Source organism: Hesperophylax consimilis, chromosome 20 (assembly GCF_061612785.1).
Source record: "Hesperophylax consimilis isolate HC1 chromosome 20, BYU_Hcon_1.0, whole genome shotgun sequence".
Classification (NCBI taxonomy): Eukaryota; Metazoa; Arthropoda; class Insecta; order Trichoptera; family Limnephilidae; genus Hesperophylax; species Hesperophylax consimilis.
Window position 1 is genome coordinate 21,360,764 of NC_142855.1, and position 14,488 is coordinate 21,375,251.

General features: G+C 35.3%; 1 protein-coding gene across 1 annotated transcript; it reads left to right on the forward strand.

Moving 5' to 3' along the window:
* Positions 1 to 1,713: 1,713 nt before the first annotated feature.
* Positions 1,714 to 12,488, forward strand: LOC149414327 (salivary endonuclease-like). The gene is made up of 6 exons (XM_089644136.1): positions 1,714 to 1,869; positions 2,470 to 2,586; positions 4,219 to 4,393; positions 5,653 to 5,903; positions 7,814 to 7,970; positions 12,241 to 12,488. Exons 1-6 carry the CDS (start codon positions 1,714 to 1,716, stop codon positions 12,486 to 12,488), a joined length of 1,104 nt encoding a protein of 367 aa, XP_089500262.1.
* Positions 12,489 to 14,488: the final 2,000 nt, after the last annotated feature.

Below are 14,488 nucleotides of genomic sequence, written 5' to 3' on the forward strand. Positions count from 1 at the left end.
ACATTCTTCTTTATTGTATTAATTTTTAAGTGTTTACTCTGAAACAAAATGCTTGTATTTTTATGTTATTCGTAACCCAGAATGTTTGTCTTTCCTTTAATAATGATGAAATTATAAAATTTAAAAAAAAAAACCAAACGTCTAGTACGGATACGTAATGCATTATTATCACAGACATAGGAATTAATAGACGAGAAGATAATGGCGAGGGGTAAAATCAACTGTTGAAGAACGAAGGGAGTAAGGCTGACTGTGATTCGTCAATAAATCAATCTGACAGTAAATAGGCATCTCAAACCTTATGGGGGCGCAATTGGTGCAGTACGCTCCGGGTGCCGAGTCACCAAGGCGCTAAGCGCTGATACTTTTTAACGCCTTACAAATCGGTCTTTAGATTATTTTTCATAAAAACGGCGCTACACAAAAATACAAACCATCCAAATATGATTGATGACAGTAATTGTCTAATCATCATGCGTCTACTGGTTTGACGAGGGGCGCCAAAAGTTTTAAGGCGATGCACTACGTCGTGTAATATTTTAAATTGAGCCGCTATCAATAACAACCCTTACGTTGATGGCGATAAGGTTTAAATTCCTGCTTAACACCATCCGCCTGTTTTGATTTATGCAAGACAAAAACATGGCCAAAAAGTGCCTTTTATTTTATTTTGTGGATGTTCAAGCATAAATATAATTTTTTTTTCCGATCATTTTATAAATAACATAATTTGCCACATTATACAATAAAATTATAACCGAAAATGAGTTCGTAAGTAGGAGATTTTGAACTTTAAAGCAGTTTTCATAGGCCTTATACATTTTTTTTTGGGCTTATAAAAAGACTTACCTATCTAAAAAATATTCGATTATTTCAAAGGCCAAGATGTATTCTACTCGCAGTAATTAATTTAGCATTGTTCAGAGTGCAGTGTACTGTAAATTATCTCATTAAATGAATGATTATACGTTAAATTATATCAATTCTTTTATCCGTAACATGAAACACAAACACTATTATTTGATTACAATCAATCATTTGCTTATTATTTGCCTACCATCATTTTGTCAACGATCAGTTTTTTACCTATAACCGGCAATAATCGGTCAATTGGTAGAGACGGCACATTGTCCTCGTACAGATCGTTTTAGATTTAGATTCCCTCTATGTAAGGAAATTAACATTTGTGATTGTATATATTTTTGGATAAGAAAATTTAAAAAAAAACTGTATAGGTATATATTTTTTATTTTTATTTAAATTTTTACATAGTAAGAACATATTTCAAATAAAAGTTAAAATGTTTTCCTTTACAAGAGTCAAAAACTCCTGTTTAAAGGGAAAAAAATAAGAATGAAATTAATATGTCTATATTTGTAGAATTATCTTTTAATTAATCGCGTGGCATTACAGTTCTCTCAGATCAAATGTTGCAGCGCAAGTGAATGAAAATATTTTTTCTATATTTGCAAGACAATCAGAAGGATTCAAGAAGGCAATCAGGAGGATTCAAGAAGGCAATCAGAAGGATTCCAGAAGACAATCAGAAGGGTTCGAGAAGGCAATCAGAAGGATTCAAGAAGGCAATCAGAAGGATTCAAGAAGACAATCATAAGGATTCAAGAAGACAATCAGAAGGTTTCAAAAAGGTAATCAGAAGGATTCAAGAAGGCAATCAGAAGGATTCATGTAGGCAATCAGAAATATTCAAGAATGCAATCAGAAGGATTCCAGAAGACAATCAGAAGGGTTCGAGAAGGCAATCAGAACGATTCATGTAGGGAATCAGAAGGATTCAAGAAGGCAATCAGAAGGATTCAAGAAGACAATCATAAAGATTCAAGAAGACAATCAGAAGGTTTCAAGAAGGTAATCAGAAGGATTCAAGAAGGCAATCAGAAGGATTCATGTAGGCAATCAGAAATATTCAAGAAGGCAATCAGAAGGATTCCAGAAGACAATCAGAAGGGTTCGAGAAGGCAATCAGAACGATTCATGTAGGGAATCAGAAGGATTCAAGAAGGCAATCAGAAGGATTCAAGAAGACAATCATAAAGATTCAAGAAGACAATCAGAAGGTTTCAAGAAGGTAATCAGAAGGATTCAAGAAGGCAATCAGAAGGATTCATGTAGGCAATCAGAAATATTCAAGAAGGCAATCAGAAGGATTCCAGAAGAAGGATTCAAGAAGGCAATCAGAAGGATTTAAGAAGACAATCATAAAGATTCAAAAAGACAATCAGAAGGTTTCAAGAAGGTAATCAGAAGGGTTCGAGAAGGCAATCAGGAGGATTCACGTAGGCAATCAGAAGGAAGTGAAACTATGACACTGAATGGAGCAGCGACTAGAAACAAGTGTTCTAATTATTAAACGAACTGATTATTTAATAACTTCTATCATCTTTCCTCCATCTGTCTTACATTTCTTCCTCAGTGTGATTGTATTATGACTTGTGTGTTTGCTTCCAGACCCTCATGTGTAACGAAAGCTCCAAGTTCACCAGCTCGGACTGGTTCCAAGGCAGCGATGACCTGTACCGCATTACTTGTTCCTGTCCTGGCCGCACCAACATCACCGAAAGCTTGGTAACATACTACATTTTTTTATTAAATACCTTACAAATACATAGATTTGAGAATCGAAGTAGGATAAGCGAAGCTTCTTTTTTAAGATTGTTAATTCGAAGCTCGACTGTTGGGTAATACTGAGTCTAGTCAACATAAGAGCGCCAACTCGACATACTTGGCAAAAGGATCTATTTTAACATCACTGTTCGCATAAAAATATAAAGTAAACTCGCCTACATAGTTTAGCAAACGAATATACAAGTGATATCCACATATCAAACGAATGTACAAGTGATATCCACATATCAAACGAATACACAAGTGATATTTACATATCAAACGAATATACAAGTGATATCTACATTTTTTTCATGTTAAAATGTAATTTCTGTTATTTTTTGATTTTTTTTAACGAATTGTAACCAAAAAAAAAAAAAAAAAAAAAAAAAAAAAAAAATTTACAAGAATTATTGTATGCAACGATGCAACAATTATTTAAAAAGTAACATTTTATTCATGTACCCAATAAAAAATCTTTTATAGGATGTATAAAAGAGTAAAGAAAACAAAAATAAACAAATAAACATTGAATTAACAACAACCTTCTTAAAAGAGGAGTCGCGAAGTCTGTCCTGCAAACGTTTTAAGAATAGAGTATGAACAAATATTTCAGATAGTTGTTAACCATACTTATTTATATGGAGGTGCCATTCATAGTCCCAAATACTCCGTTATTACATAACATTATTGTTCGAGGAACGAACAAGGATTGGAATAGTCGACTAAAGGGCTATTCCACACAGATAACGAATAAATGAATTCTATGGCTTGTGACAGGCGAATGCGAAAACACAATGCGTAACGTTAATTCACAATCAACTTACCGGGTGGCGGATGGAATCTGCATGGTGAGACTCATCTGTCAGCACTGGGACGGTGATCGTGGTTCATTAGCACTCGTTATTTTAAATTAAATTGCGATAAAATACGTAAGGTGATTATTCCGATAAAGAACCGGCGATGGTATTTTGACAGGACGAACGGTTTTTGTGTGACTGGTTCGGCTCACGGCCCTCCGTGGTTATAGCTGACGTGTGCAAACTTAAATTACACAGTAAAGTTTAAATTCTGACGATAAGATTGGTTAGCACACGGCCTGTCAAGCAAACGGCGTGACGGAACAATTATACTATGTATATTATATGATATCACTTTCTTAATACCTATTCTAGTGTTGCTATATGGTTGTTGTTTCAATGCCACTCACCAGATTTCGGTAGATGGATGTCGGTAATGTGTAAATCTAAGTTATTAATATCCAGTTAATGTAGTTTAAGGGTTTTCATAGATGGCGGTACTTTCACCATCTGACAGAGATAGCATGTCGGTTGTAGCCGAATGGTTTTGATTGCAGTCGAGACTAGCTGATTTCTACGCAGGGAACTCATTTCAAGTTGCGTTCCACGTTAGAATAACTCAGAGCCTCTCATAGAACGGACGTATGTCCTGCTAGAGATTTGTTTTAAAGTTCTCGTAATCTTTGACGAACCAAAGTATTTATGTACACGTACATTAGATCTATCTACCTTCAGATGTCACATCATCATCTTTTTACTTAATAGTTACATGTACCTATGTTCTTGCATGCAGACTTGCGCAACAGACGTGACACAAATCCTGATTGGTGTGCGAGGAGTCGGCAAACAGTATCGCACCTACACCAGCTGCCTGCGTAAGGCCACTGGTAGGGTAGAGTACGTGTCGTACCCACAAACTGCTATGAACTTGCTGGCGCAAGAGTTGACCACGCCTCCTCCCTTCCAACGTAAGTCTTCTGCGTGAGTCAGTTCCTCGTTGCTGAGGATAGTAAGTCTACTTCAATTTCCATTGAGGATACGGCTCCTCCGCTATTCGCGGTCCTGCGCTGCATGGAGAGCCAATGATAGTCGAATACTCCAGCGCATTGGTGACCTTCGGTTGCTTCTTTGCCAAATACTTTTCCAGAGACCATTAGTTTCTCTAGGATTGAGCTCTTAGTTTGCAAGCAACGTGTCCTAACATGAGGCCCGTCTTCTACAGTGATACGCGAGTATCCCATATTCGACTACAAGATGCTGTTGATATATTGTAAAGTGTTCAGTCTCCCGCGATCAGCCATTAATAAGCAACATGATGGTCTCATCGTCACTTATGTAAGCCATTGTGCAACAATGCCATTTGAAATATTAACTTTGATATTGGCGCTCCGCATGTACTTTTTGGTGCAAAAAGGAGAGTTAATTAGTTAATGATATCTTTATACATAGCAAATATATTTTGTTTCTCCAAACTGGAATGGAATCAAATGTTTTCGATGAATTAACAAAGTCTATGGATCGTGTATACGATTTCTTTTAACTGTAAGAGCTTAGTTAGTTCATCCCCATTCATTAATAAGCCAGTTATTTTGCGGGAGTTGTGTAAGTTGACAGCTTATCCGCACCTTGGAGGCTGCGCTAAAAGCAGTGGCTTTTGTCTACCAACTGTCGGAATCATATTCTGACCGTGCTCGCAAATATCGTTAACTGATCATTGATGACGGATTTCGTGAATATCGTATTGACATAAGACCGTATCAATCGTTCGTGTTAGTATTCCAGATAATTTTAATTATATTTCTCTACCCTGTACTTAATTTCATGTCGTTATAAGATTTGCCAAAACAGTCATCATTCATGGAATTATGACTTGTATTTTCCCCATAAATTTAGTGATGAACTAATGACGTTTTCACGCAAAAAAGTAACCGTAGTGTAGATACCCCATTTTTTAATTTTTTGAAGAAAATTTCTTCTGAAAGCTTATCACTTTGTGATGTCAGTATTTATTAGAATAAAACACAAATAACTTTGTTTACATCACTTTAATATATATAATCTCTACATGTTTCATGAAAAATGTTCACCTCATCATACTTGCTCCTGATGAGGTGAACATTGTTCATGAAACATGTAGAGATTATACATATTAAAGTGATGTAAACAAAGTTATTGGTGTTTTATTCTAACCCCAGTTTTTAGTTTAATTTCATTATGTTCTGTTCAGAGGGTCTGTACTTCCCGGGTATGAGCATGCAGAACCTATACCTCCTCGAAACGCAGCTTGACAACTTCATAGCGACTCTCGGGCCGACCATGGGCGCGCTGCATCTTAAAGATGACCTTCTGGTACCTGGTCAACTAGCTGCCAGGGCAGACTTCGCGCTGGTCACGGCGCAGAGGACGTCCTTCAACTACTTGAATACCGCTCCCCAGTGGAAAGGCTTGAACGAAGGAAACTGGGCTATATTGGAAAAGGTAAACACAGCTACCTACTTTATTGCTTGGCTGAATTCTCCAATCAAACACTTCCAATTTTGAAAATGAAATTTAATTTTAAAGAAAATCAAAGTTCTAGAGTTCATTGAAACACAGCTAAAGACCGAGTGACAGCCGAAATTAGTACTTTTAATACTTTTAAATGATTATTATTATTATTATTGCAACTAACGTAACAATATTTCAAAACTTTATATCAGAATATTTTGCAAAAAATAAACAAGTCGACTGCATATATACAGACTTTTCGAAAGCGTTCGATAAAGTATCCCATAAACTACTAACCCGAAAATTATTTGCCCTAGAAATAAGGGATAACATGCTAAAATGGTTTACTAGCTCAAATCGTAAACTATTTGTTAAAATAAAATCTTTGCTATCGAAAGCTTTCTGTGCGACCAGTGGCCTACCGCAAGGTAGTCACCTTGGCCCGGTTTTGTTTCTCATTTTCATTAACGATATAACAAATTGCTTCGACGATGTCGAGGTATTGCTCTTTGCTGATGACATCAAGCTATACAAAAAAATAACTGCTGTAAATCATTGCCAAATACTACAATCAAATATTAATAAATTTAAAGATTGGTGCGTACAAAATAATCTGTTTTTAAATGTAGACAAATGCAAAACCCTGACTTACTGCAGAAATAAAAATCCTGTTTTATTTGAATATTCCATTAACAATACAGCTTTAGAAAGAGTCACGGAAATGAGAGATCTCGGAATGATTTATGATGAAAAACTATGTTTCGCCAATCATATCCACCAAATTGTAAACAAAGGCATGAAAACACTAGGCTTCGTATTAAGAACAACTAAAAACTTTAACTCCAAACAAGCCATTAAACTGTTATACATATCTCTAGTTAGAAGAATAATTGAATACAACTCAGTAGTTTGGTCTCCCTCTTACAAAATTCACATTAATAACATTGAGCGAGTACAAAAAAAAATTCTACGTTTTATAAATTTTAAATTAAATATCCCACTAGAAGACTTACAATATCATTTTTTATTAAATACTCTAAAAATACACATATTGGAAGACAGGCGTAAATAAACGACTTAACTTTTATATTCATGATTCTAAACTCTAAATTCGACTGTTGCGAACTTCTGCAACTCATAAACTTACGAATACCTTCAATAACAACACGACAAAATACACTATTCCACTGCAACACACATAACTCCCCAATACAATTTCACACTATGGGAAACCAATACTTATTTTTGTAAACCAGTCAAATCGCTGTATTTTTTAATTTATGTTCATGTTATTTTAATTTTTTTTTTTCTTGCATATATTATTTTTTAATATAATTTTATTTTTATTATTTCTTTCTCACGTTTCAAAACTGTCATTAAAATTGTTTCACCTACATGTAAAAGCCCTCTGGGCGTTAAATAAATACGTAAATCAAATAAATTATCTAGTCTAATATGTATTATAAAAAGAAACCCGTGTTTACCTATCCGCCTAATTTTGTTCACAACCAGCCACTGCCGGTGGTTATGATGGTACATAACCCTTGGTGTCACATCGAAAGTAAGACAGTTTGGTGGAGGTGGCTAAACACAATAATTTGTTATGGGAAGCCCGCGAATGCTTCAAATTTTATTACAATGGGCCCACCGACTGTGTCGCTGAGTCTGGAAGGTTCTAAAAACTTCATGATTCTTTTGAAGTTCTTTATAAGGTTCTGGAAGGAGAAAGTTCAAGAAGGTTCTATAAGTTTCTAAACTGAGTGGCGGAGAGTGTCAATGAGTCAAGAAGGTTCCGGAAATTTCGAAAATGCTTTTGAAAGTTCTGAAAGGAGCCACAGCAACGCGTGGCGGGGATCAGCTAGTTATTAATACCATTATTAATTTGTAATGTTTATTCGCAGAATTTAAGGGCTAGAATTGGAGAACTCGCATCCGTGGCCACGATCTACAGTGGCACGTGGGGTAACCTTAAGCTAGAGGACGATACTGGAGAAAAGCAGGTCGTCTATCTGAATGCTGCCGCGCTGCAGGTTCCTGTCCCTCTCTACTTTTACAAGCTACATATTGAATTTTTACATTGAAACTCCTCTCACAAATAAAATTTGCTGCATAAAAAGGTAGGACATCATGTTCTGCTGAAAATTTCCTCCCTTTTATCGCACCCACTCCCTCACCGTATGTAACTTTCATTGAGTTATATAAATAGAGTCTACAAAAAATTCGGCTGGAAGTAGGAAGGGGGGTGTGTCAGCTATCGATGTCGCCCGAATCCTTCCGAGCGCGGACGAACACAACGAACGGAGTCGCCGTTGACCCGAAGCACTTGGCGTTTGGGTTGCCGGTGCGCCAACTTCAAGTGCTCATTAAGTTTTTTAAACATTAAATCGTTACTATCGTAGAAAACAATCACTTTGTGGTTTGACATATTTAATAAAATAAAATGAAATAGTTTTTGTTTTAAAACCACGAGTTTTTAATAATTTTTAGAAGCGACCGGTTTCGCTTTACTCAAGCATCTTCAGGGTACAAATTATTACTAGACAAGAAGTACTAAGTGTGAGCTTATATATATATAAAAAAATAAAATTGAGGGAGACAACATGATTTAAATATAACAAACACAGAGAAATCATACAATTAAATTTACATACATGAAGGCTATCGTTATCATTTGCGAATTTCGGGAGAATTGCTGTACTGTTGTATAAAATTCAAGAAATAAATAAATCAAAAAAGAATATATATACAGGGTTTTCCAATAAGAGGTGTTATTTTGATATTCAAAGAAAAATGCCATTTTTTAATACAAATGATTGAATGTTTATTTCATTATAAAGAGGAAGGTATGTCGTTAAGGCGAATATAAACGCCAAACATATTTGGGTTTCTACCCCTTCCAACAGAATATAAAATGTGCACATTTTTTGTTACTTTTCTGCACGAGACAAGTAATTGCAGTAGCCGCGTACTATGTACCTGCTATACGTAGGAAGCGCCCGACCAGGCCTCCCCGTTCGCCAAGGCTTCCGTATACCTACTAATACCTTTTTAACTGGTGGACGATTACTATCAATCTTATTTTGACAACAGCGGCAGAGCTATAGCTGCCGGATGGACTCAAACTGTGGGGATATTAGTGATTAATATAATAATTAATATTTTTTATTTTTTAATAACTGTATATTTTTTATTGATTTTTATTATTTGTATGCATTATTAAAACATATAAAATATTTGTTAATAATACGTTACATTGAAATGTCACTTACATATATTATTTAAAAAAAAAATTAAATTCACTTTTATCAAATTTATGTTGCTAATATATTTTTTAAATTCAATTTACAAATAATTTTTGAAGAACAATCAAATTACCAAACAAATATCCAGTATTAGAAATTATCAAGGAACAATTCTTAAGTTCTTTTTTTCTAAAAATAGTGCTTGAGTATATAATTCTACATGCATGTTAATTGTAGCAACTACTAAATATATAATCTAATATCAACTTGTGATAGTACTCCCTCTCTAATCACGATCATTTCTCAACTAGGGAGGTATTATTACCACTAATTAGAACATATTAGCTTTACATGCATTTAAAAAAAATGTACTTATACCTGCTTTTATTATAATGTAAAAAAATTGGAAAAACAAAAAATACTTATATTGTGAATTTATATAGCATATTCATAAACCTAAAATTTCTCAAATGATATAACATTCTCAATATCAATAGAGTTGAAATCAGGAACAATTGTTGATGACACATCGTCTGTAATTATGCCATTTTGTAACTCCATTGATGATGATTGCGTTATAGGCGTAATTTCTACAACATCACACGGATCTGGTATTTTTTCTGAATATGTTAATTTACGCTTTGTTGGAGGTTGAGAGAGTGTTTTTTTTTTAGTTTGTCATTGATTGCATCGACTATAAAAGGAGGATTCCTAATTGGCATATTCCTGTTCTTTCTTGGATCAATAATTTCAGGAAGTAAGCAATGTAAATAAAATCGGACCAATTTGGGTTCCATTTTTATTTTCCAGAAATCGTCGTCTTTATAAATATATTCAGTTTTTAAAGGATATTTCCGTCCACTCCATACAACAAATAAACAGACATTTTTTTCCGTAATGCGAAGTTGCCCTTGAACCTGAAAATACCAATCATGATTTGTATTTATGCTCATACTTCCATCTTTGTTTGTCCTACAAAAAGTAACTTTCTTCTCTTGAATAGCTCTTTCTAAGCCAAGTTTGAAGGACGTTAAAGGACATTTTACTTCTACTAGCATATCGCCGCTAAGACCGTCCGGAGAAGCTCCTAGAAATGGAAATTCCTTGTCAATAAATAGCCCACACGGTTGAATTTCAATATCGTGTTCAACGCTAGCCTGATGTAAAGCTTCTTTCTCATATTTTCTTCCGTGACTTATTGAAGATACATGAGAGATATTGACTTTGTACAGCAACGATTTTACAAGAGCTGCACAGCTTATATTGTCTCTTCTACGTACAACTTTTCCAAATGAAGATGCTGTGATCATTTTACGTAGCAACTCCATCCATTCACTGCAGTTACTCTGTAAAATTGTTTCCCGTTCTATTTTATTCCTATCTTTTTGTTTTTCTCTCAACTCATCCAAAAGTATTTCTTTCTCCGCCTCGAAAATAGATTCAGGAATATCTGGTTTTATGCAGAACTCTCCATACTCAGCATCTTTTCGATTCATGTGTCGCTGAATTCGATTTTTCTTACGAAAATATCGCAAAGTAAGACGACATTTTTTGTTTTATTCCCCATCTTCAATAAATTATGGACCTGTAAAAACGCATTATTAGTCAACATAAATGCAAACGGAAAGCATTTTTCCGTAAGAAGTAAGTCATTAATTTTGTGAAATAATGAATAAAACTATACATTCAAAAGTATTTTGAGATAAAAAAGTACAATATTTGGGCCATGAATAATAACAATATAATAACAAAACTCCCTCACCGTTTGAGAACTAATAATACTCGTAACCAGAGTGTATATTATTACTCTAAACTCGTAACCAAAATAATGCCGACAAGAAAAAACTGTCGAAAAAACTGTCACCAACCGACTTCCGTTCCGTGCCACGTTCCGCGGACTTCTGTACAGATGCTAGAATGTTTGCGTCTTATATCACCACGAATAGAGGCGACAATTGCTTAACCAGTGGAGTCTGGCTAAATTTGACGTAAGCGCCAAAGTGAGTTTTATTTATTTGTTGAATATTTTTATATGAATGAAAAAAAGTTAGTCAATAATAATTATAAAAAATAATCTTAGCCATAAAACGGTATTTTTTTAAAGGTGTTTCTTATATGAGTTCTTAGTTACCTCAAGAAAAAACAAAATTATCAGTGGTTTACGTTTATATTTTTTGTAACGCAACCAATAATTTTATTCCAATTCCGATCAATAATAAAGAAAGAAAAAGCTTCAATTTATGCATAATATATTTTTTGGCATTCATAGTGTATACCGATTCGTAGCAAAGATTAATCTAAATAGTGATTTAGCATTTACCTTCGCCTTAATAGTGAAAAATAACATCAGTCAAATGACCACCACGACCACGTCTACAGGACCATATCCTTTTTATGAAATTTTCCATAACCAAATCGCAAAGTGGCTGCCTTATGTCCTCGATAGCCTCACGAATTCCATCTTTGAGGTCTTGAATCGACGCTGGGCTGTTGGCGTAGACCTTCTCTTTCACGTGGTCCCAAAGGAAGAAGTCGCCAAGTGTTAAATCACAAGATCTCGGTGGCCAATTGTGATCACCTGAAAGAACAATAGTTTCTTTGCTTGTGTTGCGCGTAGCGTCTTGTTGAAAGTAAACGTTGTCAAGATCAATACCATCCAATTCCAGCCATAAAAAATCATTAATTCCTTAATTAATATTCAAAATAACTCCTCTTATTGGAAAACCCTATATATATAAGAAGATTGGCAAGCCACACGAGACTCTTAATAACTGGGGTTAGCTCGAGGCTCACATTTTAATTAGTTTTGACGAATTCGTAACCGTAGACCGATACCTACGGATGTAAGTTATTTATATTTAAGACCAGCTGTATCACACCGCGCGTTGATGTGGCTTAGGTTTAGGTAACTCGAATGCAGTGTTAGCGGATGTTTCTATTATGCAAATTTTCAACCGTAGGTCTGTCCAAACACCGGGGTTGTGCGTCGCATATTTTTGTGCATGGCTTCTCCACTTACGACGTTAAGATTCTGACCCTGTTTTAGAGTACTGTCCCGTCTTAACGGTGGATTTTGTTATTTCAGATAGTCAACGAGACCATCACGAAGAAAGCCACCGCTTTCGTGAGTATAAACAACCCGCACCTGACTCTGGAAGAGGCTAAGGAGTTGACTTTCTGCATAGACTTCTGCCAAGGATCCCTCGCCTTCAAGTGGCTGGAGTGGTCGCAAGATGACATCTCCAAGGGGTACTCCTTTTGCTGCCAAGTGGAAGACTTCCAGAGGACTGTCACAAATGTTCCAGTTATTGCGAATACTGGATTGTTTGCGTAGATCGTTGGTTTAGATGCTTTCATGAATTTTTGTGTGTATTTGAATAAAGAACGTTTCAAAATTTTGTTTTTTTATTTTATTATTTACTAGCTGAGTTGTACCCGGTGTTGCTCGGGGATTTATGGATGGTTTGGGTCAAAGTTTTGAGTTGTTGATTCTAGTTTACTTTTCAATTGTGTGACTTTTAGCTGAAATACTGTTATTTTACCTATTATATAAGTATTTGTTTCACTTGGTAGTGCCATGTCTTCCTCAGGCATCCTCGAATTCTTCGAACATTCACTTCCAAGTCATACATTGACCTCGGCGACCAGATTACAAGCATTAAAATGAATCATCAACATCATTAAAAAGTGTTTTTTTCAACTTTGAGGATTTAAAAAAAAAATCGCAAGTTGCGCCACAATACGAAGTATGTAAAAAAATACAAATAAATAGTAGTATATCTGTGTGTAAGGATAGAATGGCCAACCTTGTGGTTCAAGATATAGCCTCATTTTTAGTGTCAGTGCCATACAAATTTTTCTTAAAAAAATGATAACTCTTTCATTTGTACACGTATTTGCTTCGTACGAAATTTTATATCATAGTAATGATCAGCATAATCCATTTCTAGCCAAAAAAAATACGCTTGAAAATTCAAGTCTCTATGTCTATGAAAGGCGATTTTCAGCCCACTGTGCGCCGGCCAACATCGGTAACAGCCCTCTTACCAGCAATTAACGTTTTCTACAGGGAGAAAACTAACTGATATCAAATATTGTTAATTTATTAAAAATCTAATTATTCGTTTTCTTGTTAAAAATGGGATCGGAGGCCCATAACGAATGAATTCACAAAGTTCATAACAAATGAAAGTTCATACCATGTTGTGAGGCTGAAGGTAGTTGGGAGGGGTCGGAGATGGGGAAGAGGAAGGTTGAGTACCTGGCTATTCAGATCTGGCCACCAATCACGCCTAAAGCCATTTTTAACAACGTTTCAATTTTGAATGGTGATAAAGAACAAATATGTTACGCCGCTTCTTTTTAACTTGTTTATAAACGACAGTATTAGTATTTTATCTCATACACGCTTTTGGCTTTTTGCGGACGACAATAAGATTCTAAAAATATCGACTCTTGCAATGATTGGTGTAAAATTGATTGTTTCAAACTAAATGTCGATAAATGCAAAATTATGTCCTTCTATAGATCAAAAAAACCGATTGTCTTCGAATACAAACATAATATTTGCTTAGCAACTGTTACATCTATTAAAGACCTTGGTGTCTCTCTTGATAGCAAGCTTTCTTTTCGGGATCACATAACTGCAATCGTTAATAAATCCCTCAAACTACTTGGTTTCATCACTAGAATCACTTCGGACTTCAAAAACGTAAATACCCTTAGAACTCTTTACTGCTCCTTGGTTAGCCCCCATCTTGAATATGCTTGTGTTATTTGGTCTCCTTTTTATGCTGTCCACATTCGACGCATTTAATCTGTTCAACATCGGTTCTTAAGAGGGATTGCTAGGAGGCTAGGATTAGAAAAAGGCAAATACTCATATGATGAAATTGAACTAACTCTAAACCTCTCTCCTTTGGAAGTCCGTCGGGCAAGAAATGACCTCATTTGCTTCTTCAAAATTATAAATGGTATTATTGATTCACCTACTCTACTGCTACTCATTCCCTTCAATATCCCCTCGCAAAGACTCAGAAATAATGAAATGCTTTTCCTCAACCATCATTCGACAAATTATGGATATTATTCACCATTGTCCAGAATGTGTAGACTGGTCAACTCAAGTCAAAACCTTAACTTTTTTGGGATATGTCTGAATGATTTTTGCCAGTCGCTAAACAAGTGACGGAATATTATAAGTGTCCTGTGGTCCTGACCCACGGCGTATTCTTGACTTGATTCGACTTTTCACTTTATTTTCTTATATTATATCTACCATATGTCTTTGCTTTCCGGTCAGTGGTTGAGTGGGCATAGCGCTTGGGTCTCACC

Bases quoted from the DNA above. Each gene is read 5' to 3' on its own strand.
- LOC149414327 (XM_089644136.1), top strand. From the start codon at position 1,714: ATGCAATCAGAAGGATTCCAGAAGACAATCAGAAGGGTTCGAGAAGGC. The intron at 4,394-5,652 runs GTAAGTCTTCTG...TGTTCTGTTCAG, and splicing joins CACGCCTCCTCCCTTCCAAC to AGGGTCTGTACTTCCCGGGT. The intron at 7,971-12,240 runs TACATATTGAAT...TGTTATTTCAGA, and splicing joins CCCTCTCTACTTTTACAAGC to TAGTCAACGAGACCATCACG.